The 17,061-nt window shown below is 32.2% G+C and overlaps 2 protein-coding genes across 2 annotated transcripts in view; both read left to right on the forward strand.

The window, feature by feature from the left end:
- LOC111715395 (general transcriptional corepressor tupA) overlaps positions 1–5,471 on the forward strand; it is a 6,977-nt gene extending 1,506 nt beyond the window's left edge. Inside the window, exons 3-8 of the mRNA XM_023490707.1 lie at positions 639–772; positions 1,565–1,661; positions 2,250–2,322; positions 2,630–2,708; positions 3,094–3,182; positions 3,666–5,471. Coding sequence (XP_023346475.1) covers positions 639–772; positions 1,565–1,661; positions 2,250–2,322; positions 2,630–2,708; positions 3,094–3,182; positions 3,666–3,779 — 586 coding nt within the window. The 3' untranslated portion in view covers positions 3,780–5,471. The remainder of the gene's footprint in view (positions 1–638; positions 773–1,564; positions 1,662–2,249; positions 2,323–2,629; positions 2,709–3,093; positions 3,183–3,665) is intronic.
- Positions 5,444–15,704, forward strand: LOC111715394 (arf-GAP with dual PH domain-containing protein 1). Its single transcript, XM_023490706.1, has 12 exons — positions 5,444–5,536; positions 5,953–6,011; positions 6,239–6,335; positions 6,814–6,877; positions 8,246–8,344; positions 9,027–9,105; positions 10,456–10,528; positions 10,632–10,683; positions 11,007–11,093; positions 12,514–12,572; positions 14,678–14,732; positions 15,573–15,704. Exons 2-12 carry the CDS (start codon positions 5,963–5,965, stop codon positions 15,687–15,689), a joined length of 831 nt encoding a protein of 276 aa, XP_023346474.1. The 5' UTR covers positions 5,444–5,536; positions 5,953–5,962; the 3' UTR covers positions 15,690–15,704.
- Positions 15,705–17,061: the final 1,357 nt, after the last annotated feature.

Consider the following 17,061-nt stretch of genomic DNA (forward strand, 5'->3'; position numbering starts at 1 on the left):
TTGAATGTATATTGGTGTGTACTGTAAACTATTGAATGTATAATGGTGTGTAATGTGAACTGTTGAATGTATATTGGTGTGTACTGTAAACTTTTAATGTATATTTGTGTGTACTGTAAACTTTTAATGTTTATTGGTTTGTACTGTAAACTTTTAATGTGTATTGGTTTGTACTGTAAACTGTTGAATGTATATTGGTGTGTACTGTAAACTGTTTATTGAAATTGGTGTGAACTGAAAACTATTTTATGTGTATTGGTGTGTTCTGTAAACTGTTGAATGTATATTGGTTTGTAATGTAAACTGTTAATGTGTTTGGGTGTGTTCTGTAAACTATTGAATGTAAATTGGTGTGTACTGTAAACTGTTGAATGTATATTTGTGTGTACTGTAAACTGTTAATGTGTATGGGTGTGTACTATAAACTGTTTAATTCGTATTGGTGTGTACTGTAACCTGTTTAATTTGTATTATTACTATTAAATATCTTTGGCGTCAACACTAAACTATTAAATACCTATTGGTGTGTACTCTAAACTGTTAATTGTCTATTGGTGTGTACTCTAAACTATTAAATATCTGTTGGAGTGTACTCTAAACTGTTAAACATCTATTATTTAACAATTTGGTTGGTTTAGACGAGCTCTTGTATGGGATATAAAGAAGGGGAAGAAGCATGCTGAGCTGGGCTGGGAGCCCCCAAGTAACATCAAGTATATGTTCAAGAGAATCAAGTTTGGATGTGTTGAGGGGGATATCAAGAAGTATAAAGGTAACCAGGCTTGAAGGACTTGTAACCTTAATCTGGAAAATTGGGAGGACAACTAATGAGAGGCGACATGACGCCTTTATAAAATTCTAAAAGTGGGGGGGGGGTATTTTTTGCCAGGGAGGAGGGGGATAAGATACATCACTCTTTCCATTCACGTTAATTATAGTTTAAAACAGTCTTAGCTTACAAAAAGAAAGCTTATTAATCGTAGCGGCATGAAATTTAAGAAGAATTATTTTTAAACACTAAAACTAACACTTTTCAACAGTCAATAGGATCCATTTAATTTCGACCCGGATCCTGGATCCTCACTGGAAAAAATGGATCCGGATCCAGGTCATGAGCATTTACTAAAGAGAAGAAAAAATTTCAAATTATTTTTCTTTCTTTTTTCCCGTTATTTTTATGCTAAAACTTGATGAAACATTCAGGGAACGAAATTTTTGATAAGCTCTCTTTTTTTAACAGATTTGGGTTTTGAGCGTAAAAGATTTTTGCTCCAGTTTTTGGTTGATATTTTGCACCTTGGATTCGGATCCGTGGATCCGCATATTTTTCCGGATCTGGACCTGGATCTGGATCTAGGAAGCCAATATGTTGCGGATCCAACGGATCCGGATCCCAAGCACCCTGTTTCAACAAGAAACGTATTTAACAGTTGATTTTGCATAAGAAAGTGGATTTTTTGATAATTTGGTTTTCTTGTTTTGTTTGGTTGTGAACTCATGAAGAGACAAAAGAGAAAATTATTATATTCTACAATTTTTTTGTCTTAAATATACTTTATTTTAGTATACACAATCTCCAATCCTGTTGGGAACAGCAAGGCCCCTGCTATACTTCATAAATGGAACTCTCAATCATATACAGTAGAAAACCAGGTTAAAAGGTGAAAATAATATTATCTTTTATCTTTTTTCATCTTCTCGGCTATTTTTTAAGATTATTATCCTTTCTCTTCTTTTCGGCTATTTTCTTTAATTTATTATCATTTCTCTTCTTTTCTACTATGTTTTCTGCCTTTTCTGTTCCAAACTTTTTTTGGATTTTTCTATCTTTTTTCATTTGATTTTTTTTCTGCTATTTTCTTGTTTTTTTTTGTAGTCAATTCAATTTGTATTTTATTCTCTTCTGTTCAGTCCTGGCTTAACCCTATCTGTATTTTATTCTCTTCTGTTCAGTCCTGGCTTAACCCTATCTGTATTTTATTAGATCTTCTATTTAGTCCTGGTCAAACCCTATCTGTATTTTATTCTCTTGTGTTCAGTCCTGGTCTAACCCTATCTGTATTTTATTCTCTTGTGTTCAGTCCTGGCTTAACCCTATTTGTATTTTATTCTCTTCTGTTCAGTCCTGGTCTAACCCTATTTGTATTTTATTCTCTTCTGTTCTGTCCTGGTTTAACCCTATCTGTATTTTATTCTCTTCTGTTCTGTCCTGGTTTAACCCTATCTGTATTTTATTCTCTTGTGTTCAGTCCTGGTTTAACCCTATCCGCCCTGGCAGTAAGTGACAACGGAAACTTTGTAGCAACTGGATCCATGTCTGAGGTATTCAAACTTTAAAAAAAAAAAAAGTTTTTGTCAGAAATCCCCCCCTTTCGTTCACTCTTCTCCAGGCGTATTCAGGGGGGTCAGTTAAATCCATGTTTTTCAGGGGGTTTTGGGGCCCCAATTTTCGCTGAGTCCCCCCCTTTAGAAAGAAAAAATGTAACCCCCCCCCCATCCCTTGGGTGTATAGGCGGTCTGGGTTGCCCAAGATGGGGCTTCTTGCAGATCTCATCTCACATAATCACACACATATCATGTACCGTACTGGTTTCTAAGGTCTCCATTGTAATGTAATTTACTATTTCAGGGTATTGTTGAGATCTTTGCTGCTTTTAACCTAAGTCTTCTAAAAAGAGTCAAGAATGCTCATACAACATTCATCACAGGAAAATAGGCTTCCTTTAATCGTTGATGATTTATTCACTGAACTAAGACTCGAGGGGACTGTTCATGATTTTGAACATCAGAAGTTGGTTGTTTAGTTAAAAATGAGATTGCACTAGTTGTATTTCTCGAGATTATGGCCATATTTTAGGTGTTTTCTTCTTAAGCGTATTTTAGGAAAACTAAAAGTAAAAATACATTTTTTTTCAATAAAAGAAATGAGTTTGAGACATCTGAAAACTGACCTACGTTGCTGTGGAATGAAAAAAAATGATTTTTTTTGTAGCCTTTGTTTCCCCCCCTGGATACCCCTGGGTTCCCTCAAAAAATGTCAGTTTAGAAATTGTGGAGCCCTACCTATAAATTATAGCCTGTTTCCTGGATCAGGATTGGAGTTTCTCCCTACAGGAGAGGAATCAGCTCCAGCTAGAGGGTTTACAGATGCTAGTGTTGTCAGTATATCAGTAGATCATCAGGTAGATATATAGATAGATAGACAGACTGGACAGTATATCAGTAGATCATCAGGTTGATATAGATAGACAGACAGACAGACTGGACAGACAGGACAGATTGTAGGATGCATAGACATATGAATAGATAGAATGTAGGATAGATAAACCACTCGATTGATAGATAAATAGATTGTAGAACCGTTAGACCGTTAGATAAATAGATAGATAGATAGATAGATAGATAGATAGATAGATAGGTAGATAGATAGATCGACATATTGTAGGGTAGATTGACTTAATGGATATCGACATATTTGCGAATTAACGGATAGACATTTAAACAGATAAAAAAGATTGATTGTCACTGAGCAGATAGATGTACGTTTTAAATGAAAGACAGAAGGAGACTTTTTCAGATAGCTATATCAACATATCAACTAATAGACGGATGGACTTATAGACGGACAAGCTAATGGACATGTATTTTATATTGTATATGTTTAGGTGTGTGTACACCATGTACCCCGGTTAGCGACAATACCCTCCACCTGGGCCCTTTTCTTCATAGTTCTTGTTCTTGTCTGCACCTTCATCTTCTGCAGTTTCATTGGTCTCTAGATCATCATAGTTCTTGTTCTCGTTCTCATCTTCATCCTCTGTAGTTTCTTTGGTCTCTAGATCATCATAGTTCTTGTTCTTGTCTGCACCTTCATCTTCCGTAGTTTCATTGGTCTCTAGATCATCATAGTTCTTGTTCTTGTCTGCACCTTCATCTTCCGTAGTTTGATTGGTCTCTAGATCATCATAGTTCTTGTTCTCGTCTGATCATCATGGTTCTTGTTCTTCTCTGATAATCATGGTTCTTGCTCTTCTCTGATCATCATAGTTCTTGTTCTTCTCTGATCATCATGGTTCTTGTTCTTCTCTGATCATCATAGCTCTTGTTCTTCTCTGATCATCATGGTTCTTGTTCTTCTCTGATCATCATGGTTCTTGTTCTGCTCTGATCATCATCGTTCTTGTTCTTCTCTGATCATCATAGTTCTTGTTCTTCTCTGATTATCATGGTTCTTGTTCTGCTCTGATCATCATCGTTCTTGTTCTTCTCTGTTCACCTTAGTTCTTGTTCTTCTCTAATCATCATGGTTCTTGTTCTGCTCTGCAACTTCATCTTCTGCAGCTTCATTGTTCGTAAGGTCTTCATCATCTTCAAGCTCATTGATCTTCAGATTTTAATCATTGTTAATAAGATGTTATTTATTTTCTTTAATCTTTTAATGTTATTCTCTATTAAGACCCAGTATTTATTTATTTACAAAGTTCCAAACAAATCCAAATCAATTTTTTTTTATAAATTTACCGCTAAATAGTTTTTTTTTGTTCTAAATAGCCCCAAAAAATATTATTTTTTATGAGGGTTTAGCTCATATCTTCATAATGTTACCGTATGGTTTGTTGTTTATGCCATATTTAAGTTGTATTCTTGTTTCTCCTGCAAGAGACAAAGTATCTATAAGACTTATTTTTCTGCTATGAGATTAAATTGTAGGAATTGTTTTCGTATTTTAGTGTTCTACAGATTGCTCATTGTATTTGATACTAAATACTGTCCCCAATTTGATTAAATACAGGCTAATTTATGTCTCGTAAATGTTGAGAAAATAAAAATAAAACGTAGTTATACGAACATATTCATTCTTATCTTCACTTTTCATTTTCTACACTTCTCCTGAAAGTTATATTTTCAAGGTTTTCTCCAGAATTCCTCTTCTTGTTGAGGAATTTTTAGATACTAATTTATAAATAAGATTAGTTGTTAATTCTATATTTTACTAGATTGTAGTATTTTAAGAATATATTAAATTTATTAAATTCTTACCACTGATGCATTTCTAACGATATTGTAATGCAATTTTAGTCTTAAGATTTTAATATTGTATCTTAGTTATTATTATTTAATATTTTTCCGATCTAATACATATTGCTATCAATATGGACTGAATTTTGAGAATATAGATTCTAAATGCTATTATGTTTAAAACTGAAATCTTTTTATTTTTAGTTCATCATTTAATTTTCAGTGACATGACGTGTATGTTTTAAGATTGTGATAAACTATTGTACGTTTCTATGTGATAAATTGTAAGTAAATTTTATTAGTGCAAACTTTGAAATATTTGAGAAAATGTCCGGTTTCTAAATTTCAACCTATTCTCATGATAAATGTGAAGTTATGAATCATTATATGCACTTCTATTAGAATTTCATATTTTGCACTTGTTGTTTTACTCATTACGACCGGTTTCAGAATGTAAACCAATAAACCAACTTGAGCTCACCGACTACAGTACAAATTCCTGTTAAAATACCTCCAGGTAATTTTACAAGAAGTGTTATTAGGCAAATGTTTAAACTAGGCTATCAACTTTTAATTGTTGCTTAATCTGTCAGAGGATTTACAATCATTTTTCATGGATTTTCAGAATTTTACGAAAATTTTAAACTGTTGGAGACCAATTTTTGTAATTTTGAGCTCCCATAAACCTTCCCAGTAAGCAAAATATAAATAAAGAAGACTTTAAAAACAATTATTTTTTTTTTTTTTTGATAAAATCCGGGAAATAATTGAACTTTTACAGTACATTGCTATAATATATAGCTCCTATATTTAACGTTATTGCACGATGTTTACTTTATTGCCCTTTACTATAATAAAATTGAGCAGGAACTGATGTTGACTGACAAAGTGTACAATAGTTTAAAAGTTTTGTTGTAAAGATGTTTTTTTTAGCGTAACTAAGATGGCGGATAAAAATGGTAGATTACTCATGGAACTGTTGAAAAAACCAGGTGATTTTTTATTTCACAAAAAAAATGCTTAATCTATCTAAATTTTTTTAAAAACCAAAAAATGGAATTGTCTAAACAATTACAAAAGACCAGTTTTTTTATAATTTATGAAAGTGTTCTTACAAAGTTCCAATTTTTTCTTCAGTGGCTTAATTAGGAAATCAACAAATTTGGTAATTGATTTTTAAAGCTGGATTGAATGATTGCTTGATTGATTGATTGTCCAGGTAACAGTACGTGTGCTGACTGTGGGTTTGAAAGTCCTGAATGGGCCTCATACAACCTCGGTATATTCCTGTGTACCCGCTGTGCTGCTTGCCATAGGTCAGTTCTTAAAGTGATTGTAAGCGTAATTTCAAGTGACCATCCATGTAAAGATGTCAATGTCCGGTTTTCTAATGGAGCCTTAAAAGCTTTATCTGATTAAAAGTGTGGAAGATGCATCATCTTTCTGAATATTTCTCCATTGAGAAACCACAATTGAAAATTATCAGTTTATAGAAACAAAACATGGATATCTAATTTACACTTGAACTTACACTTACAGTTCCTTTAAATCTTTTCAAAATAAAATGAAACATAAGATTAGTTGACATGACACTAAAAAAACTTTTAAGGTATTATTATTATCATTATTATCTGAAGGTTTTGTCTTAGAAAACTTGAATCTTAGTCCCAGCAAATTCAAACTTATTCTTAAAAAATAGCATTCAAGTCCATGGCATCCATCAAAAAGTGTCAGTCCATGAAATCTGCTACCAAGTAAAGTCTACCAGATCTTAGGTTGAACTTCATGTTTTAGGCATATGGGAGCTCAAGTTAGTAAAATCAAACACCTTAAACTGGACCAATGGGAGGACGCCCAGGTAGTTATTCGTTGTATTAGCAACCTGATGGTGTAAATCATTCATATTCCAGACTTTGACTTATCAGCAACGTTAATAGTTCAAAGATTCTATAACATCAGGTTGCTAAGATGTAAGAATTAGAAAATTATTGTTTGAGACGAGGAATCAGTTCCTTTAACTAATAAAACACCACGTTTCATTGGTCTCAAGATATTTTAGTAATGAACCCATTTTAACTTTAAACCTAGAATTGGTCGTTTTATCCGATTTTTAAACATTTGAAAAAAAAGACTGTACGGCGGTAGGTGTAAGACTGAAGAAACAATACCTGCTGCGCAGGAAAAGACCAGCGCAGAAACTCCCCCCCGCCAGGTCAGCTGTACCGGGCCGGGACCGTACAAGGATTTGTAACCCCTGGTGGCCAGTTCTGGCACTACAGGGCCTAAAATAACATGAACTTCAAATATCATTTGACATTTCAAATTAGAGAAATATATTTAGCGAGAACATTTGAATATTTCGTCACAATTCTACGTAATTATGAATATGAAAACAGTTAAATGCTTAGAATAGGTTGGACGAAGACGTAATTCTCTTTATAATCAAATATCTCACGCTAGCTAATACAGGGGTAACCGCAAAGAATAAGAGTTCAAAGACGACTGTACGGAATATTTTCTTTAATTTCCTGATAGGTTCACACTTATTTCTATCTTTGCCGAAACATTTTCAGCTTAAACATTACAATATGAATATGTACATTGTACAATTTACATACTTTTGTCTTTCTAATGATCCAAATGAGAATCATTGTAAAATAGATGTCTAACATTTCAGGAAAAAATGTTTTCTTTTCTCCCCCGCCAAAATGTAATTTATATTGAATCTATACAGAATATACATATAAAAAATCCAATTTCTAAAGTTATTCTAAATTATTATAATTATTTACATATAATTTAAATATTTTGATTAAATCCCGTGTTCTACGAATCGAAATTTCTAATCTTTATAATTTAAAAATACTTTATTTTCTTGTGAGAATTATAGTTATCAATTTTATCTGATGCTTCAGAGGATTATTTCATCGTATTTTGTTGAATATATACTAGTCGTATTCTTAGTCTAGATTATTCTTTTTCCAGTCAGAACATTCAAGTCAACAAAATTGATCTTATCTATATATAAAGAAGTATTGTTTGTTTGTTTGTCTGATCATAACTCATGAACATCTTGAAAGATTGGGGAACTCAGTAGAACTAGGGGAATGTTCTTAGCGCTGTTTAAAAATTATTAATTGGGTGGGTTGGCCTTTTTAGAGAAAGTAAAATTTCCAGTCAAAGCTGGGTTTCCAAGCTAGCACTAAATAAAAATAATTTTGTTTAGGTTGCGCGGATAAAGGATATAGGAAATATGAACTCCAAGCTCAAATATGAAAGATGGGTTCCTCCGTCTTATAGAAAAGTAGACAAAAATACTCCTCAGGTAAACACCTCCTTTATCCATCCTTTTCTCAACAAAATACACCTTCCTTCTCAACTCTGTACACCCCACTCCTCCCTCTTCTCCAATATTAAATTTTGTTTTATAAGATTTTTTTGTTATAATTTTTAATTAAAAGAAACCTCTTGTTCATTATTTTTTGTTCAAGGATTTCTGGAAATCGACCTTCTCTTAATCTATTAATTAAATTTTTCTTTTCTTCAGGGTTTACAAAAGAAAAGAATATTCAAATTATAATTTTTCTTAGACAGGGTTTTCGTCACTGTAAAAATGTCTTTTTTATGTTTTAAGTTTATTTTATATTTTATTGTTAAGGAAGTGTTCGCGAAAAATAAAATGAGGTTTGTCCTAACATCGAATCGAATTCGATGGTGATCGCTACAAATCTTACGTCTATCTTTTACGCCTATCAGGAAAAAATGGTTAAACACGACTCGTACCGGAGAGCGTAGCGTCCATACATTTTTCGCGAACACTCCCTTTAACGTTGTCTTATTCATCTCTTTCATTATTTTCTATTTTTCTTCGTGTTAATTTAATTTAAAAATAGTTGCCATCGTCTGGACTAGGAGATTTTGTTATTATTGGTAAGCCTAATATCAAAAATATATATATTCTGATGATGTTCTTTATATATTTGTAAATATATAAATGAATGTTCAAGGTTCTGGTTGAACAGTATATATTCTCTAAGTATAGTAGAGAAGAATTTATTCACCCTGAGAGACAAAGCTACACTTCAGGTAGGAATTCAAGGGACTATTCACGTTATTTCAAATGATACTCCATTTAAAGAAAACCAGTGGTATGAACGATTCACATTTTTTTTAAATCAAAAACGAATATGAAGTCAATAAATATTATGACCTTTTTATCATTTATCATATAAAAGTTTAAAGGAAGGCCTCTCTTTATATTAAGGGTTACTTGGCGTAACAAAAATAGTTTGTGGAAACCACTCTTAACCTATTCGGGAAACATTACGATATTCATTAATGTACAAAACTCAGTTGTTTCCAAATAGATCATCAAGTACAATAGGTGGCAACAGAGAAATGGACAAATTATACATGACGTCACAAGTGTCAAAAACAAGGAAAACAACATGTTCTCCAATTAGTTTACATGTTTTCCAAGATTAAATAAAAAGTGTAAAAACAGAAAATAAAGAACACATAAAATTGCACTTACTTTACTGAAAGATAAGCACTTTACTATCACTATTATTAATGATATAGTCAGACACATAAAACTGTTGACACTTGTGACGTAAGAATACAGCTGTACTGAGAGTGTACAAACTCTACGTTGCCATCTATTGTACTTGATAATCTATTTGGCTGTCTATAGCTTTTAACATGTAGCGATATCCTTTTTACGCTAAAAGCGAATTTGTTGAATTCTGTTCCTAGCTAATCATAGAAATGCCATAAGTTATTTTTTGTAGCGTTGTTTTACACATCTTATAGACTTATGTAGGGTTCACGGTTCATGTTTTACACATCATTAATACTCTTATAGACTTATGTAGGGTTCACGGTTCATGTTTTACACATCATTAATACTCTTATAGACTTATGTAGGGTTCATGGTTCATGTTTTACACATCATTAATACTCTTATGTAGGGTTCACGGTTCATGTTTTACACATCCTTAATACTCTTATAGACTTATGTAGGGTTCACGGTTCATGTTTTAGGCTGAAAAATATTATTGTGATCATCAAAATGCAAATTATTTTATAGTACAAAGAAGAAGAAAAATCCGCATTTAGAAAAAAAACTATTTTTCTCTAGAAATAAATTGAAAAATATTTCTTCTATTCTATTCAAAAATATTAAAAGAAACAATTGACAAATGAACGAGATATAACAACAAATCTTCAAAAAATCGCATTGCAAATCTGCGCCAAATATTTTTGCTTTTCGCTACCTTTCCTTCATTTTTTCCATCAAAACATTACCCATAATATTACTCTATAAATTAAGACTTAATCTCGTCTTTTGTAATGTTAATACATGAATTATTGTTATGGATTGGATTGGATACACTTGTAATTTATTTTTTTAAACAAAAATTTTTGTTTGTCCAGGGTTTATGGAAGGATACCTCATGAAGAAAGGACGAGAAAATAATCAATTTCTGCCGAGAAAATTCGTACTAAGGCAAATTCAAAATTAAAAAATATTAAAATATGAAGTTTTTATTTCTCATGCTGGCATAAACTCCCGAATGTAAATGTAAAATTTTTGATTTGTTTGATCCCAGTGAGATTGATAACACGCTGAAGTACTATGTAAAAGATAGGAAGGATCCCAAGGTGAGTTAAGAAGAAGAAAATGCGCATACAAATTTAAATAAAAAAATGCGCAATAAAATTTAAAAAAAATTTAAAAGAAAATTCCAATTCGAACTTTATCTTAGTTTTATGGAAAGTTCGTGCTTAGAAAAATTCGAATAAGAAAAATATGTTTTAAATTTTTCACTTTGCATTAAGATTGAAAAAACGTATTATTTTACTGATTTTTCATATTAAGAAAACGGTCAAAATTAGTGGAATTTTAGTCTTAACTTTGTTTTCTGGTTTCATTGCATCATAGTTTGTTGATATTTTGCCATTTTTATTTTTCCGTCTATTTTTAGGCAATAGTGAAGATTTCAGACATTAATGTAGAGTTTGCTCCTTCAAAAATTCCATTCCCTAACTCCCTTCAGATTGATTATCTTAAGGTAAGAAACGTAATCATTGTCACATGATTCAAAACTTTGTAGAAAGGAGGCCGATTNGAGGGGTAGATGAGTACAACAATAAAATCATTTTAAATGATCTTTTGCCTTTTTGCCCTAATTTCGCATTTTTTGGGAGTTTTTGTTAGCGGATTTGACATCAAGAATTTCTCAGATATTTATGATTTTTTAACTCTCAATCTTCCCACAGCATTGACTCTTTGGATATATGGCCCACTTTCATTCTTCGAGGGGTCTTGAACGAAACTCCCAAGTTTCCTTTTTGGGGTCAATGCATTTGCGTAGATTTTGATTTAAGAAATCAGATAACAGTAAGAAAATATGTAGAAACCACATGAAATAATATTTCTTAACAACAATTTTAGTATTTTTCAAAACTGCCTGACCCCATTTTTGAAACCGGATGTCTGATACTGTGCTTCATAATGATACTCTGTTTTAAGTTTCAAGCTCAGAGCTGGGAACTTTAGAATGGTGGATATCGGGATTAAGGCTTAATCCACTCTTTTTCTTAATCTCCAGATTAACATAATCTTGCAAGATTATCTTAAAAGTGTATGAAAAAATTCAAATTAATATTTAATCATCTGAGAAACTGTAGCAGCCAATCATAGAAAAGCGGGCAACCAATGAGAGAACAGAAATATTCTCTTTGGAGAAAACAATTAACGGATATCCAAGGAGAGAGAAAAAGAGTGGATTAAGGACTAAAATGAAAAGTTTCCACAGTGGATATTCGGATCAAGAAGTCAGGATTAAAGTTTATCCATTCTAAAGTTTTCAGCTCTGAATACTCAGAGTGTACACTATACGTACTCTATGGTCATTGTAGACTGTACACTATACGTTTTCTCATAAGAGCACAAGACGGGACGTTTTGAATTTTAAAACGGAAATTTTTTAAGTTACTTAAAATCCAGTTAACTTACTTTTTGGAACAAATGATATTTAATGATTAAATCCTTCTGAGAAATGCAAAAGTTCATTCATTCATTTCCTGTGAAGCTTATAATGCCCTTTAACTAGAAAATAAGATTATAGAAATAGCATGATAAATATCACTGAAAATTGTATGTCGGAAACAGATCATCTTACAAAAAGTACAATGGCTTCTGTTTTGACTTTTTTGAATGGCCAGAGTTGAAAGCAATTAAAATGCTTTTATAATAAAACTGTTTTGTTATTAAAGCACACAGTAGTCCTAAAAATCTAAAATTTAGTATTTCGCACTGCATATATTATGCGAAATAGAGCTATGAGTAAAATATTTTTGAATATTTAATAAAAAAGCAACATCCTAAGAGGATCGAATGGACCTCAGGCACTTATAAAACCCAAAGCTTCATTTGGAAGTTACATTTAAAAAATTATTAGAGCTAAATTGATTTTTTTCTTATTTTAGGATGGTAGCACCCGGCATATATATGTTTATCATGATGATCCTCAAACTGTTGTTAATTGGTAAATTATCATTTAAGAGCATTTAAACAAATATAAATTAAATCATGTTAGAATGAACTTATCAAAAAAACTATTTATCACATTTGAGTACTTTAGTTATAAGGTTATGCAAGGAAAGTTATTTCAGAGGTGTACGCATCTTCTGTACTGCAGTGTTCTGTTTCTGGGTGGTAATGTAAACACAAGACGGATGTCGAAGCCTGACATGGATCCATCTTTCACAAAAAATCAATGAAATATTCTGGTCATAATAGGAAACTATTACGTAATTATCAAAATTACAAAAAAATGCTTTTAACTTCCTCGGATACTAAACGAACACTGATGCATCTATTCTTGTTTACAAATTCCGCCAAGAGAGAACTGGTTTTAATATGCAAGCAGAGTATGCGCAACTGCAATTAACTTTCCTTTCATTATAACCTTGCTCGAAGGTAAGTCTTAATAAACATTAATAAAAAAACTTGCGTTTGTCCAAACGCGGAAAAAATAAAAACCGGTTTTTCAAAAGTTAGAGTCCATCTCTACTCATTAGAATTTAATCTAAAGACTAAGTTAATCTTAGGGTTGATGAAAAGAAGAGATCGAGCATTGATCTTGATATCCACCATTCTAAAGTTTTCAGCTCTGATCAGTTATTTAAAACAAAAATTATTCTCTTGTCAAAAGTCGGAAGTTTAGTGTGTAGTACTGTAGTATCGTCCATATGGAACGCTTGATCTCGATAATGTTTGGTCTTTAATTCTATTTTATCCCTGCACAGTATGACCATCACGGACAATCGAAGAGGAATTAAATGTATGCTTGATCCCAAAATTCACAGCACAAAAGTGTAACAAACCAGACCAATGTAAACAATCTCATTTCTAGATAATAAGTCTGACATCAAACAAATCCATCCTTTACGTTTTTAATTTTTTATGTCATTTTAAAGGATTGGGAAATGTGGTTATGTGGTTATGTACGGGGCTGATAAAAGGTTTTAACAAATTTAAGTTTTTGATAATCCACTGGGTACGCCGCCTACTTCGGCTAAAATTATGATTTAATACCAAGCGCGGGAGTAACTATGACTAGGTATAATTATATAAACCTGGTCATCTTCAGCTTGGTGCACTGAAAGAGAAGTTTAACCCCTCCTGGGAATACAAGCCATGCACACAATACCAGATGTGAGGACTGGACTGCCATGGAAGATACCTCTCAAGAGAGCTTTCAGGGATCACAACTCCCCATTTTGCATATGGGGTGCAGTTATGGGTAAATTCCTAAATTCCCCTAACTGGGAAACAGTATAAAATAAAGAAACACAGGGAAAAATCCCCTATACCCTTCTTCCTACAAACCTCCTTATCTCTCTCCTACCTGCTCCACAACTCGATGATAAAAGAACTATTTGGAAAGGCCTTAAAGTGTAAAAACAAGAAACAAGAAACAAGAAGAAAAAATAAATTGAACAGAAAAAAGTGGAAAGGGAAATCTCTTGACAGTAGAGATGGGTGCTTAAAGCAAGATAAACAAGAAAGAAGAAGAAAACTATAAACAGGAATAATTAGATGAGGATTTGACCTTTACACTATCATATTTTTTTTCACCGATAGCGATTAAAGACAAATACACAGGATGGCAGACGTCCCATCCCTCCTCTATGTCCTACTCGAGATAAATAACTGGAAAATTTGTAAAACGCCCCCCTCACCCCTCTCCCCCTCCATCAAGAAAATTTTATTGCTAGGAATGCAGGAGCTGACACAGTATCATGACTGAAGCAAAATTTAAAAACAAATAAGGGGGAGAGTAACCTTGCCACTCTCAATATATAGAATATAGATACAGGGCTAAAAAAATAGTTCTGCCTCTGCAATTTGGCTAGCTGCAGAAAACATCCAAAAAATTCATTTATTTTTATTTTCAAAATTAGCCAAAGTATGATTGAAGGATGGACAAGGAATGGAAGATCAAGAAGAAAGAATGAAAAACAAGAAATATAGAAGTCTCAAAATGTTTCTATCTGATATCATATTGAAGTTAAAAGAAATATAAACCTGGGCAACGTCGGACACTCCAGCTAGTAATAAATATATCTATTTCATATTTGTATCTAGGTATCATGCTATCAGATGCTGTAAACTTCATTTACTTCAAGTAGCATACCCAGCGGTAAATATACTTCATTTACTTCAAGTAGCATACCCAGCAGTAAATATACTTCATTTACTTCAAGTAGCATACCCAGCGGTAAATATACTTCATTTTTAAACTTTTCATTAGAAATCATGTTTTCACAAATATTACTTTTTATCTAGTTTTATTTATTTTTATTTATTAATTCAGGAAAGTAACGATAGTTCAAAATTAACAAACTTCCCAATAATTTCTTTAATTGGAAAAATAAACACACATACAAAAATAATTTAACTTCAAAATCAAATCCACGGCTTCAAATTTTTTATTTTCAGTGGGAGGAGATTAAAATAATAAATTCCAGGGCAAAATATTTAATGGCAATGAGCAAATACAGTTAGAAACATTAAGATTTATAAGTTTTAAAGGGGTATTATTGAGATACTGGATACCACGTCAAACTCCAGTAATTAGTTTTAAAGCATAACTCTGCTAATTAAAGAACTGTTGAGAAGAAGAAAAATATTATGAATTTCTATCATGTCACTGGATTAATTTGCTTTTTCTGATTTTTGTGCGTCAAATCAAAACTAGAGGAGCTACGAGGTCACAAAGTTGGACCAGTAATATTTAATAAATTTGACCTTTTCGTAGTAGTATAATGCAAATGTTGCATATGTTTGTTTGATCTAGGGGCTTTCTTTTTGGTATTATTCAAATGTAAGATAAAGATCCGGCTGAAAATCCAGAAATTGGGCAGGAATTGAAACTCTTAACACAAAACAAGGATGCCTCTTGCAATCCCTGTAAAATATGTTTTGATTTGATGATTTGATTATTAAAAACATTATTATTGATTCGTCTAAATGTTTGTAGGCAGCCGAGTGTGAACTACTGGATCATCTTTCTCAGGATTTTATCCGCGAAGGAATACTCTACAAGACAGGACCCAGTCCTAAGGTGGGTCAACCTAAACATGAGGTTTTCAAATAACCCCTCTATTTTTAGAGTGGCATGTCAGATTCACAATGGTACCCTTAAAGCCTTTATCAAAGCAAAAATAGGGAATATAATCCCGTTTTCTATAGGGATAAATAGGGATAGGCTGATAAGTGATGATCATATTTTATCCTTATGCATGATGTGCATTGTACAATGGTAATGCTATTGTAAATTATCTTAATTAAATCTTAAATATTGCGTAAATAAAAATATCTTCTTAAACCATCAAGGAATATTTTATTGTTCTTTTTGATTTGGTAACACTTCATCACTTTAAAACTAGTTTTTAAATTATCAATTTTTGAAAAGAGCGATTCGTCGGGATATCGAGCATTGTTCACAATTTTATTTCTTGAGTCTCTGAGTTGTCCACTTTCTGTGAGGTCCATATAACTGCGGAACGTAGACGACTGGTGAACTAGATAAATGTGATACAAAGGAATTGTGAGTGTACGCAGATCTGTTTCAAAATACATAATATACAATATACATAAAGTTGCTTTAAATTCAATCTTCCTTCTTTAGTTTTATAGGTTTCACTGATTGTCAGTGTAAAATGTAAATAACCCCTATTTCCCTTTCCTTATTTCTAATTACTTCATTTTTCATTGGTTTATCTGAATATTAGTAGAATTTAATTAAAGAAGTCCTAATATCTTCTAGGTGATAACAGTCAATATTAAATTGACTATCCATGCAAAGATAGTAAAGTTCGATTTACAACGGCACCATTGTAACCTTAAAATCTGATCAAAAATGTGGAAATTAATGTAGTTTTCTGACTCAAAAACTGTTCATTTCTGTCAATTTCTCCATAGCTTCTAATAAGCAAGAAATGCGCTAGTCGCTTATATTAAGAGACTACAAATGAAAAACAGTTTAAATGAATAAAAAAATGCAAATATATTTTATTCTGAACCAGACAATTGTAGAGTACCGTTGTATATCGGGCATTCTGAACCAGACAATTGTAGAGTACCGTTGTATATCGGGCATTACCATCTTTGCATGGAGGGTCACTTTAAATTACGCTTACAGTCCCTTTAAACATCTTATTATATTGCTTATCTCAAGTTAACATGCGCCCGTTGGGGGGAGGTGGGCGGGATATAAGAGAAGAATGGAGTTTTTTTTACAGTTCATTTTAAATGCAGATAGATTCCCACTAAATTGGTAAGTTTTTTTCGATTTTGCATCTTTTACCATGTATTGGTAGATTTTTTCCCAGTTTGAAATGGGCAGTTCATACACAAATTGGTACAAATAAGAACCTTGTTTATCGATATCAGTGACAGTCCCTTTAAATATATTTTTTAGGGGTGTTAAAATCAATTGTTCACAACAGCTTTCTTTAAATCTTCAG

This window comes from Eurytemora carolleeae, unplaced genomic scaffold, assembly GCF_000591075.1.
Source record: "Eurytemora carolleeae unplaced genomic scaffold, Eaff_2.0 scaffold1471, whole genome shotgun sequence".
Lineage (NCBI taxonomy): Eukaryota > Metazoa > Arthropoda > Copepoda > Calanoida > Temoridae > Eurytemora > Eurytemora carolleeae.